This window comes from Chinchilla lanigera, unplaced genomic scaffold (assembly GCF_000276665.1).
Source record: "Chinchilla lanigera isolate Chin_1 unplaced genomic scaffold, ChiLan1.0 scaffold00002, whole genome shotgun sequence".
Taxonomy (NCBI): domain Eukaryota; kingdom Metazoa; phylum Chordata; class Mammalia; order Rodentia; family Chinchillidae; genus Chinchilla; species Chinchilla lanigera.
Genome location: NW_004955403.1, coordinates 40,065,557 through 40,078,043, shown reverse-complemented (window position 1 = coordinate 40,078,043; position 12,487 = coordinate 40,065,557). Strand labels below are relative to the sequence as shown.

General features: G+C 41.3%; 1 protein-coding gene across 1 annotated transcript in view; it reads left to right on the top strand.

Moving 5' to 3' along the window:
* The window catches only part of Klhl2 (kelch-like family member 2), an 81,014-nt gene that overhangs the window by 16,810 nt on the left and 51,717 nt on the right, over nucleotides 1-12,487 (top strand). Inside the window, exon 3 of the mRNA XM_013513491.1 lies at nucleotides 5,459-5,580. Coding sequence (XP_013368945.1) covers nucleotides 5,459-5,580 — 122 coding nt within the window. The remainder of the gene's footprint in view (nucleotides 1-5,458; nucleotides 5,581-12,487) is intronic.

The window sequence follows — 12,487 nt, the reverse complement described above, 5'->3', positions numbered from 1 at the left end:
GATATGCAAGAGGGACCTATTAAGTAGTTACAGCCTAAGGGTTGTCAAAAATAGCATATTACCTCCTCACCAGTGCACATGGTAAATTTTTGTTAAACTTTTTACTGTAAATTTTTTTTTTTTCTGTCTGTGTTACTAGGGATTGAACCCGGGGCCTTGTGCCTATTAGGCAAATGTTCTACCAGTGAGCTAAACTCCAGCTTTTATATTTAACTTTTTAAAAACTACTAAGCTGTTTTCCAAAGAGGCTACACCACTGTACATTCCTAACAGCAGTGTGTAAAGAGGCCCATACCTGTACATCCGTACCAGCCTTTGTTACTGTCTTCCTTTTTTAATTATAGCCATTCTAGTGGGTGAAGTGCTATCTCACTGTAGTTTTAATTTACATTTTCCTAATGACTAGTCAAATATCTTTTTATATGCATACTACTTAGGCTAATCTATCTTTCTTTCCTTTTTTCTTTAATTGAGAATTAAATCTAGGGGCTTCACACTGAACTATATTTCAGCCCTTTTTTTTTTTTGTTTGAAACAGTATCTCACTGAGTCACTAAGTTGCCCAGGCTGGGTTGAGCTTGGGATTCTCCTGCCTCAGCCTCCTTTAATGTTAGAATTATAGGCATGTACCACCATACTAGGCTACTTGGTCTAAACATTTATAGTTCTTCAACAGTGGGTGCTATTAACCTTTTTGATGGTCTTCATATTTTTTTCTTCTACTTTTGAATCCACTGTGTACAGTAATCAGCAATTTGGCAGAGATTAAAGAACACACAAACTTTTGTTTTGTTGGTTTTTTTTTTTCTGGTATTGGGAATCGAACTCACGACCTTGCACTTGCCAGGCAGGCGTTGCGCTGCTGAGCTAAATCCCCAGCCCCACACAGACTTTTGATCCAGGTAGCTTACAATGTATGAATACACATAGACATTCATTTAGGTATTTGCTGAAGATGGATCCATTATTCATCTGTTTTTCGTAGTCTAAAGCCCTCTTAAACTGTGGCAAAAAAATATGGTGAATCCAACATTTAAGTAGACCTTTGGATGCTTTCATTCCATTGCATACCCTTTTTTTGTTTTTGTTTTTTTTGTTTGTTTTTTTGAGACAGAGTTTCACTATGTAGTTGAGGCTGGTCTTTAGTTCACTGCGATTCTGGGTGCTGGGATTACAGGCATGTGCCACCATGCCTGGCTCCATCAAACACCTTTTATATTTGTAGTCTCTTGCTCAAATCAAGGGTTGTTTTCCCGTGACTAACCTCCCATGAACTGCAGGTGAATTTTTCATTCAAATTGTATCACCTGAAAAGGAATTCTGTTACTCATTGCAATTCCCTGTATTTGAGGAGAGAAGGAAGGTGATAATTCTGTGCTGTAATCACAGGTTTTTACCTTGTGAAGTGCAGGCTGTTTGGAGCAAGATCAGGTTGTTTAACTGGTGCTCGAGAAGGAATATATCAAACTGGGTTCTTGCTTTTTTAGATTAGTTGTTACAAATGTGGCATTTAAAAAATCTGTTTGTCTTTGAAATACGTTTAGGTTTATTTGGAGGCACGGGCTAACATTTGTGAAATATAGCGGAAAAATCTGAAGTTTCTTTTCTACTCTTTTTTGTACGTGCTTTTTAATTACTACTTTTGTCCTATGGAACATAATTCAGCAAAGTAAACTAGAGCAAGACATGATAATTATTTTAATGAGTAAGAAGTATAATTTCTAAAAGTTGTATGCATAGTTTTATGCATGTGTTTTTCTAAGATTCATGCCTTCATTCATCGAGAAGCATGTACTGAGCATTTCCCTGTGCTAGGCTTTGGGGACCATAGAGTTGAACCCAACAAACAAGTCGTGGTTCGTGTGGTTTTAGCTGAGGAGATGAGGAAAGGTCAGAAAGTCAGTAAGCTCACACAGAAAAGATAACTTTGGGTACCAGTGACCGCTGTGAAGAAAATTAAATAGGGTGTTGCATATAAAGAATACAAGTTAGAATGCTTTGGCTGTATATAATAGAACCTGCTGCACCAGCTGGTTTAAACAGTAAGAAAGTAGGCGGGGCACCTAGCAGGACTGGATCTACAACTTGAGAATTTCCTCAGGAGCCTGCTTCCTTCTGTCTTTACCCTGCTACTGCAGCAAGAGGACCCTGCATCTGAAGGAAGGAGGACTTTCTCAGTGTAAGGAGTTAGGAACCTTTCCCAGAAGTATTCCGACCAGATCCAGACTGTCAGAGGAATTGCAGTTACCATGTTTGCCTTAGATTTGTTGTGGAACTGTGGGGTGACATACCACGACCACCTCGGAGAGAGGGGCGGGGCACATCTGGGTCACCTTTCCAGACTGACATCACCTGTGTGCCAGTAGCTTCTTTGTAACTCAAGACTAAGGAAGAGAAGGGCAATAATGATTAGATGAGTGAAAACTGAAAAGTCATGGGATAAAATTTACTTACTAAATGTAACTTATCAGTTTGCCGTTAATTTCTTAAGGTTTCAGTATAGTCAAAGCTGTTACATATTTTTAGGTATTTTTATTGGTAAACAGTACTTGAAATTAGAATCGTAGAATTTTTTTTTAAATGAAGTGGAGTTAGAGTTTTTTCACCTTAAGCCTGTTGACATTTCTCCCACTGAGAGTAGATAAATGATGCTTCTGGCTTGTGGAAGGGCTCAGATGTCCTGGTTAAAGGGCCCAGGGTATAAGTGTTTTCAGTCATCTGCATGTGTCCCTGAGCTTTTGTAATTTGGGTGACTTCCTTTTCTCAAGCAGAATAGGGGTGATACAGTCTTTGCTGGTGAAAGTGCTTATTAGTTCAGCTTAGAATGGAGAGTGGATGCTTGATAAATGTTTGTTGACTGAAATCCTTTATAGCTAGAATCTCTGTTTAAGATTAACATAAGAGGTACTAATGATGTTAAGTAAATATGTTAAGTAATTACTAATTACGTTAAGTACTGTATTTTAAATTGGCACTTTTCTTCATTCATCTAGTCAGTCACTCATCCAATCTGTATTTATCGGGTTACTGTGTGTCAGGCATTGTGGGACAGACAGATATGAAAAACTCCAGTCCTGCCCCCTGGAAGCTCAAGAACTTTGGTGTGGAGAACTAGAATTAGGAGGTTGCTATAGTGGTGTTGGCAAGAGATGATAAGGAACCAGAAGCATGGTGGCAGGTGGGATGACTGACTGGAGATGTGTCTGAGGTTAGCGCTGTAGGTTTCGGTGAATGGTGGCACTGATGGGAAGGAAGAGGAGAGGATCAGGGATGATGCTCCTCCTCCCTGCCAGCGCCCTAACACAGCGTCAGGTTACCTAATAGAGCTTTTGAGCTTCATGATCAAGACATAAAACAGAGAAGTTAAGAGATTAGGGGAAGTTACAAGCAGTACAGGAAAAGCTGCAATATTGTCAGATACAGTGATTTTAAAAATGCATTATCAAACATAAATGTCACAAAGCATAGGGTTTAGATTTTTCTCTACAAACATAGCAAAGGGGAGTAATTAACATACTATGTAAAAACTACAGTTAGCTATGGCTTCTATAGTTCTCTTAGTATATGGTTAGATTCGTAACAGAATTTTAAATCTATTAATGCAATATTAGAATAAAGATTAAAATATCTTCAAAGCAGTATGTAATTGAGGTTGAATTTGTTGGAAGTGGATACATTTTTCTAGGGAAATAACCCTAAAAATGACAGAAGGAAAAGAGGTGAATTAGCAAAGTGCTTCTTACAGCAGCAATACTTTGAAAACCATAATATTAAAAGCTACTTGGCAGTCCTTGGCTCGAGAGCGCCTTCTGAGTACATAAACCTGTCTACCCTCCAGGTCCATAGAGTAGGGTAGAGGAAGGTGCTGTATATACAGATAAATTATCTCCCCAAGTCTCTTCCCTTTTAGGAGGGAAAAGACAGTTGCTGTCGCAGACACATCCTCCAGTCCCCTTCCTCCTGCAGCAGAGGCACGAGTATTCCTTGTCCTTAGCTGTCCCTCCCCTGTAGTACAGACCGATGTTTTCCCTTGGGAGGTGACAGGGTAGCCGTGAGATAGTTAAGCTCCGAGAAGAACAGCTTCTTGCTGAGATCTTGTCACATAATCTCCAGGGAAGCAGAGTGAAATAAATGTACATCACTATTACTGTTTCTGTCCTCCCCGGGTTTTTGTTTGCAAAGGAATTTTGTGTACTAATGGATTCCCACAGGCTCTTCTGATAGTTTATGGTCACTGACAGTACAGTGTCAGAAGGGAAATTAGCTTTCCAAAATCTTGAGACCACTATGTTACTTTTTAATAGGTAATGCTGGATTCAGGGGTAGGTGATGGGTAGTGGCATCATTTTCATGCCTGTTCTTTTATTATTAAAATGCGGTGCATTCTAGAACCAGACCTCTTTTGGCTGAGGGTGTCCCTTGACACTAGGCATTATTCTTGGCTTCTACCCTCACTGTTTTTTTTTGAGACAGGATCTCACTATGTAGTTCAGGGTGGCTTTGAATTCACAACGCAGTCCAACCTGGCCTTGAACTCATTGTGATGCTCCTGCCTCAGCCTCCGAAGTGTTGGATTCCAAGTACCTAACTCCCTTTCAGTTTTTAATGGAGGTTTTCTTGCCCCATCGCTCAGTGGCTGTGTTTCCTTACATTTTAGGTCTTTTTATGTTGTCCACAAGTAGGTTCTCAGCTCTGCTTCCTGTTCTCTCAGTTCCTTTTGACCTAGGGACCATCCTTTCTCTCTCCCTCTCGCTGTTTGTCTATCTCTTTCCACAGTAGGTATTAGGAAGCATCATGTACCACTTTTTATCGGACAGTGTTGCCAAAAAGCGCCTGGCTATTAATAAGTGCTGGTTTGAAAATGTCTTCTGTATGAAGTTACTACAGATGACAAAGAGGCAGCAGGGCTAGAAGATCCGGTAACAAGGCTTCTCCATTGACTGACCTCAGTATCTTCTATAATTTGTTTTCTGCATGAGGGTTATGACTTCCCGCTGAACCTCAGGTCTCTGTGTCCAGCACAGGCCTTAGAGGCATCTGTGTGCTTGCTAAGTGGGTGTTGCTAATCTAGTGGGTCCTTTCCAGAAAGTGTTCGTTGTCAAAGGTGGTGACCCTGTCACTCACAGCGAGGACTGGAAGTGGGTAAAGAAAGCACACAGCTCAAATCGTGGACAGCAGCAGACAGGCTCCTGCAGCACCGGGGCTACGATTCGTATAGCTAGGCACATGCCGCTCGCACCGTTGCACTGTGATTTTCAGGTACGAGTGGCAGCGTAAGAACATTTTGTTTGCCCAGAGCAGCTTTTAGGAAAGTTAGGGGCGTGTTTTAGCCCACGAAAGGTGGTTCATCCAGTTTGCTTTCTAATTCAGCGAGTGGCAAAAAGGTGGATCAGTCTGTCTTGCGCGGTATTTCCATGGCAGTGTCTCGCAGTAATGCACTTTACTCCTTGTGTTTTAGGTGAGATGAGTGAGAGCCGGGCAAAGAGAGTTCGAATAAAAGAGGTAGACGGCTGGACCCTGAGGATGCTAATTGATTATGTTTACACTGCAGAAATTCAGGTTACAGAAGAAAACGTGCAGGTAAGAGTGAACGCCTCATACCATGTAGTTCATTCTGCGTGAAGTTTTATCAGAACGTACACACACTGAGCGTAGTGGTACACACCTGGAACTGCAGCTACTCAGGAGGCTGAGGCAGGAAGATGGCAAGTTTGAGGCAAGCCTGGGCAAGTTAACAGGGCTCCATCTCAAAAAAGTAAAAACGCCTGGGTTGTACCGCAGGGTGAGAGCCCTTGCCTGGGGTTGTTCTGACCCCAGCTCTGCAGTAAGTGAGGCACTCAGTCAGTCAAGCCCACAAGCAAGCGAGCAAGCCACACAGCGCTCATTTTGTGCCAAAGTAATAGGCTTTGTTGTTGACATTGAAATTACATTTCTAAGCAACACTTGCAATGAGTACATCTTTTTAAATAATGTTTCTGATTTCAGTATCTCTTCACATTCTTGAAGATCTGAGATACAAATCCTTTAGTTCTTTGAGTAATGATTGCTCTTTCCTGAAAACATTGTCACATTCATTTAGAACTGATAGGTCCTGCCCACAGGTTTTCCTTTCAAGAATTAAGTCTACCAAGGATGTTTCTGATTGTCAGCAGTCTTTAACCCTTTTGCTGTTTCAGAATCCTCTTGAATTCTGGAGTTTAGCTCACGTTTGACTTTGCGTCTTATGTTCTATAAAGGACAAATTATATATATGTATGTTCAAGTAATACAGGTGGGTGTGGAGGGAAAGGTGAAAATCCTTCCTTAAAACTGCACTTTTCCTTGAAGTTATGCTGGTCCCACACAGTGATCCTCTCTTTTTCCCCAGGTGGTAGCTTCTGGTTCGTATCTGTTTGGAAGGAATCTTCTCAGCTCATTCCCCATACATCTCTTCACACACGCGAATACACACACACACACACACACACAGTTTCATTTATGTTACTGTTATGTTTTACATTTATTTTGTACTTGTTCTTCCACAATTTGCATATTTTCTCTGAACAAAGTCTTGGAGGTCCTTTCTGTGTCCATACATGTAGATACAGTGCATTCTTCTGTGTGGTAACCCTTCTGATAGCCAGCTGGCTTGATCTTTCACCTTTATAACAATGCTACAATGTATTTGCATCCTAAAATTTCATAGGCTAGATTCTTCAAAATAGACCTGGTTGATCAAAACATACATGTAAGCCATGTGGAGTGGTCCATGCCTATAATCCCAGCTATTGGCGAGGCTGAAGCAGGAGAATGGCAGACTCTAGACCAACCTGGACCACTTAAGTGAGACCTCCATCTTCACGCACACGAGAGCACATGCAGATGTTAATTTTTGCTAGAAATGCCAAATTGTCACCTAAATGTTCATACCTATTTATATTCCTTTTAGTGGGGATGCTGTGTTTTAAGGACAATAAAATGATCTTAGAACTAAATTCTTAAGAAATAATTTCTGAATTCAGTATTTGCCAATTATCAGTTTAATCTTTATCCCTTCTTAGTTGAAATGTGCTATGAAGCGTGTGAATTGCAGACTGGAGCCTGTTAGGACGTATCTTTGATGTCTGGCTGGGCCGAGGCCCCCTCGTGATCTCTCTTCCTCTGGTCTTAGCATTTGCTTGGAAGCGCTGTTTAGAAGGTGAAGAATTGAAAACCCACGGTCAGCGCTGAGGGTTACGGGGGAAGGCATGTGGATCACACGCTAGATGAGCATGTTTTAGCACGGCTGAAAATGTTGGTGTATGTCATGACGCAACAGTTCCAGCATCTCTTATTCTGGCTTTTCTGCATAAACTGTTTGCTGGATTCTGGGTTGCTTTGCTCAAGAGCCAGCCTTGGTTTCTTTTCTGCTCCTTTTCATTCATTTTAGTGCCTGGGCCTCGTTTGCCCTGTATGTACTTCCATCAAATGAATTACTGATTTCTTGGATTCACATAATAGGCAAATGGGGGGAAACTGCTAACGATGATTTGGACCTGAGAGACTGCACCCTGCTGCCTTCAGCCCTGCGTGCTGTTTGTAGTAGTTCTTCCAGTGCGGACCTTGGCCCATTAGGAAATAGAGTATCCCTTGTGTTTGCATGAACAGCATGACATTCTAACACTGAAATATTAGCCACAGCCTTTCAGAAAAGCTCTTACCATGCTCATTTGCCTTTTGTGTACATTGCTTAACTTTTACAGGAATGTATTCCAGGAGGTGAATTTGGTATATTTATTGTTAAATTTACAGTTTGTCTTTTTTTTTTTTTAAGAGGGGAAGGAATGTCTCTTCAGCATAGTACTGTCCTAATATATAATATATATAATATATTATATATAAATAATATATAAATATATAAAGCCATCTTTTATAGTCCATTGAAAAATACTTCTTTTGGAAAAGGCAGCTTAGAAATACAACTGATTAAAAAATATGCTGCCCTTTTCATAAGAAGTATTTTTAATGAATTGTAAAATATGGCTTTATGTATCAAGGTACACCAAACTGGTGTATTTTTGTGGGTTTTTGGGTCCATCTGTACTTTATTAAGTACTTCCTGTAAAGTGCTGTCACCTTCAGGGAAGGAGCAGTATGGCAGAGATGTCTGGTGTTCTTATGAATGTTAAGTTGAGGGTCTCAGTGCCCCCACTCACAGACACTGTATGTGTACCTTTGGGAGGACAGCACTGGGGACAGAACGTTCTGTAATCTCATATTTACTGTTGCTTGGTGTATGTATCTCCTCATTAGACCTAGAATCAGGTCTTCTGTCGGGTGACCCCCGTTGTGAGTTTCGCTCTCCGTAGTGGAAGGCACCGTCGGGGAGCAGGGGAGGCTGCGTGTTTGCACACGGATCGTCGCTCCACGGGATGCTGTCCTTCCGTCCGCTGCTGACAACAGGACGGCGCCCCTGCTCTCCCCGGCTCCTAATCTGGGCACCTTGCATGGTGCCATACAGTCTCCTCATTGCACAGATTTAAAACAATACAGTCGCTGTGGAAGTGAAGGCTGTTAACTCTGAGTCAGGATGAGGGAATGAGTAATTTGAAAAATTAACTCCAGGGAAGGAACAGTCGCTGCTGGGTTATATAAGCAATGGGGCTATTTCAGGCAGTTTTTAATGATTTTCTTTTTGGGGGCACGTTGAGTTTTTTATTGTTGTTGTTAGATTTTTAAATTTTGAGTATTTGTTTTATTTATGGCAAAGTTGGAGGATAATTTGAGCTAAATGAATTTATGGTGTTTTTTTTTTTTAAAGGAGATAAAAGAAAAACACACGCTTTGCTATGACCTTGCTTTTCTTCGTTGTTGAGCAAATTAAAATTTAACTTGTGTCTAGTGTTTTCCAGCAATCTTTACAAACCTGATAAATCTAAGGAACCGAGAAGATAAATCTAAGGAACCGAGAAGATAAAGCTAAAGGCCTGAAAGTGGGTTTTTGAACTTCTGGTGTTTATGCATAACTTTGAGATTCTGATGAAAAAAAACCCTGGGTCTTTCCCTGAGGAAAGGCTGCATAACCCAGTGTACACTAAGTTTTCATACTTTCAGAGAATTTTGTACCTTGTCATTCCTTCCTCACTGTTAAAAATACTTGGCTTTTAAATAATATATAAATAATATAATTTATAATAAACTATAACATAAATAAATGAATATGTATATAGTCATATATATATGACGATATACTAAAACAGAATTTTTAGATGGGTGTTTCTCCAACTAATTGCTAGGTTTTAACCTTCTCTGCTATTGAAGAAGGAGGGTCAGAAAGTGGAATAATTTGTTCAGTGTCACACAGCAGTGACTAAGCGGTTAGTGTGCTGGTTAAGCGGAGTTGTCAACTTGATTGGTTTGGGTGCCACCTGGGGAAATAGCAAAGTATTCTTCTGGATATGTCTGGGTGGGTCATGGAGGTTATGACCTTGGTGCTTTCTGTCTGGCCCTTTTTACCTTCATTGCTTCCTGGCTGACGAGAAGTAAGCAGCCATGCTGTACCCCACCCCTCTGCCATGATGCTCCTGCCTGGGAGTTAGCTAACCATGGACTGACTCCTCTGAACCGGCGAGCCAGATTAATCCTTTTCCTTACGGTCGGATGGTGTGTCCGAGTGCTGGGGCGGCTAATGCCTTTACAAAGAGATTTTATACGTCTGAAAATATGAATCCTTTTGAAAGAGTTGTTTTTGTTATCTAAACATTATTTAAGATGTGTGTTAACATTTTTGGAGAATCTTAAAGGATCTTGAATTTTTAAAGCATTTACTTCATTGCTAAATTGGTACTTTTGGTATACACATTTGGACTTCTCAGCTTTTGGGTATTTGTTTTGGCTTGCTAAAAGTAGGTAACAGCTTTTCACTTGATGTAAGTGTGAAAAATAAAGGTAAGGATGTTAATAACAGTGCCAATTTGAGGGAATGCTCTCATTCCCAAATTAATACGAGTATTCATTAACAGATTCTGTCTTATTAGGACTTATATCATCTCAGAAGAATTTAAGAAACAGCTGATAATTTTGAGCTGTTAGGTTTTGAACCGTTCATGAAACTTACATGTTGTATAAATAAAAATTATTTGAAGCAAGTAGTTGATTAGAAATGTAATATGATTTAAGTTTTTAAAGAGGTATTTAAAATTGATAGGTAATAAACACACTGGACGTTGAGTAGAATTGCTGAACAGTGAAAATACAAGGTAGCACGTCCATTTCATTGGTGCAGGGCGGGTGGTTTTTGAGGGGTGTTGCACTGTATAGAGTTGTACCTATACAGGATGTATAGGTAAGGAGGGCCCTGCTGGAAGGGTTCACCTGGGACCAGGCTTGTTGGCATTATTGAAAATGTTTGGCTTAACCAGTGATAGGCTTCAAAATGGAGAAATCATCAAAAAAAGGATTCATCTACATCTTAGATATTTTATTTCAACCTAAAAGATACATGTACCATAGATGGAGTGTGGTGGTGCACGCCTGTAATCCCAGCACTGGGGCAGCTGAGGCAGGAGGTTGAACTCACCACGAGTTCAAAGCCAACCTGGGCTACACAGTGAGTTGAACGGCAGCCTGAACTACATAGTAAGACCCTGTCTCAAAAGAAAAAAGTACAATTTTGCATCATTCTTTTGTTTAAAACTAAGTGTAGTGGGCCGGTTGGAGATCTGCATGTTCTGTCTTGCACAAATCTTACTATAGTCATGCATTAACTATTGTTTGCTGCTTTAAGTGCAGCAAGCACTGGGACACTTGACCTGGTTTCACAGAGCAGTCTTTAGATTATACAATTTTTCTTCCATTTCTCCCACATCTAATTTGATCAAAATATTTTTTATAATCACATATTGATCAAGTCACTCTAAAGCAATCAACATAGTTTTTATAAAACTCTTTTACATTCCCATTTCACTGGATTATATATATTTAAATTCTGAACTTTCAGTAACAAGTACCATTTTCATAAATAGACGAGGGAGCAAATCTAACATGATGAGTGGGTAAACTGCAGTTCAGCGGGAGGAGAAGCGCACAGGCGCGTTCCTGGGTGCAGTTTCCCCAGGGCGTGGGAAGGGCCGTTAGTGAAGTATGCGGGCTTAGCAGCCTCTGGCGAAGAATGCTTGTGCTGCATGTGTTTCTGGGTTGTGGAGATAAATGTTGAAACAAAATTCCCATTAGATGGGTATTTATTTTGAAAATGGACATTCAAGGCTCTCTGTCATTAAACAGACATTGATGGGCATATGCTAAGTGCTTTGCCCTCGTGCTGCAAAAAGCAAACAAGGAACGGAGCATAATAAGTAGATCGTGTACTTCCACGAGATTTGGATCGTGGTTTGCTATTTAAAAACCATGTGACCTTGTCTACATCATTTAACCTCTCTGAGCCTTATTTTCATGTCTATAAAAGAGGGATAGTGCTATTCTTCCTTAACACTAGAGCTTGTGAAACTAATCATAAGATAATTACAACCAGGCATGTGGAGGGGAGACACGGTGCTTATCAGCACCTGATGGAGAGGAGAGCCTAAGCCAGAAACGAACGGGGTTAGCAGGAGGAATGCTGGCCCGAGGGATCCAGCTTGCGGTAACTGTTACTTTCAGGCGATGGTAACACTCTGTGGAAACGAGAGTTCGAGAGTGACCGGCACATTCCAAAGTGAGTGAAGGGCTGCAGGGCGCGGCCCAGAGCCTGCTGCGGAGGAGCCGGAGGTGTGGTGGCCCCATGTTAGGGCTGGCTCTGCTGAGATCCAGGAAGAGCCGGGGCCACACTGGCCCAGTCTAGCTTATCTGGGAGGAGGCTTGGCGAGGGTTGGGGTCGTCATGATCAGCATCAGGGAAGTCTGAGATTGTGGTGGGTTCCTGTTGGGAACTGGACGCACGCGTTTGGGTCATGGCATGTGGGACTTTGGGTTCACACTGTGGCTTGCTAAGAATGCGTGTGCTTAGGGGAGCAACCGTGTTTGACACCAGACCGTAAACATCGATTTGATGCCTAATAAACGTGGTGGTCTTGGTCAGGGTTTGTTAGGATTAAATCAGACCGCACTGAAAGATTTAAGATTTAGCAAATCTGCACGTGGACCCGGCTAGAGCAGGTAAGGGTGGATGACCTTTCACTGCTTTGTGCAACTTTGTCCTTTTCCCCTCCTGCTTCTAAGCTATTGGTCTTGCCACATAAACTCTCTTTCACTGACTACCAGTATTAATCCTGAAGAACTGCAGTTTTTAATCAATAGTTTATTAAATATTTATGGGGTATCTATTAAATGCCAGGCAATATTCTAGCCATGAGAATGCAGTGTCAGACAGGGCAGGTAAGATCCTTTGTCTAACACCTTTATATTGTGGAGGAGGATAGGGGCAAGGTAGTGTGTGCCTGCAGACAGGATCGTTCTCCAGGGAGGAGGGATGTGAGCAGAGAACCTCACGTGGAGAAGTAGGGAGGGGACCAAAGATAAGGCAGAGAACTTCC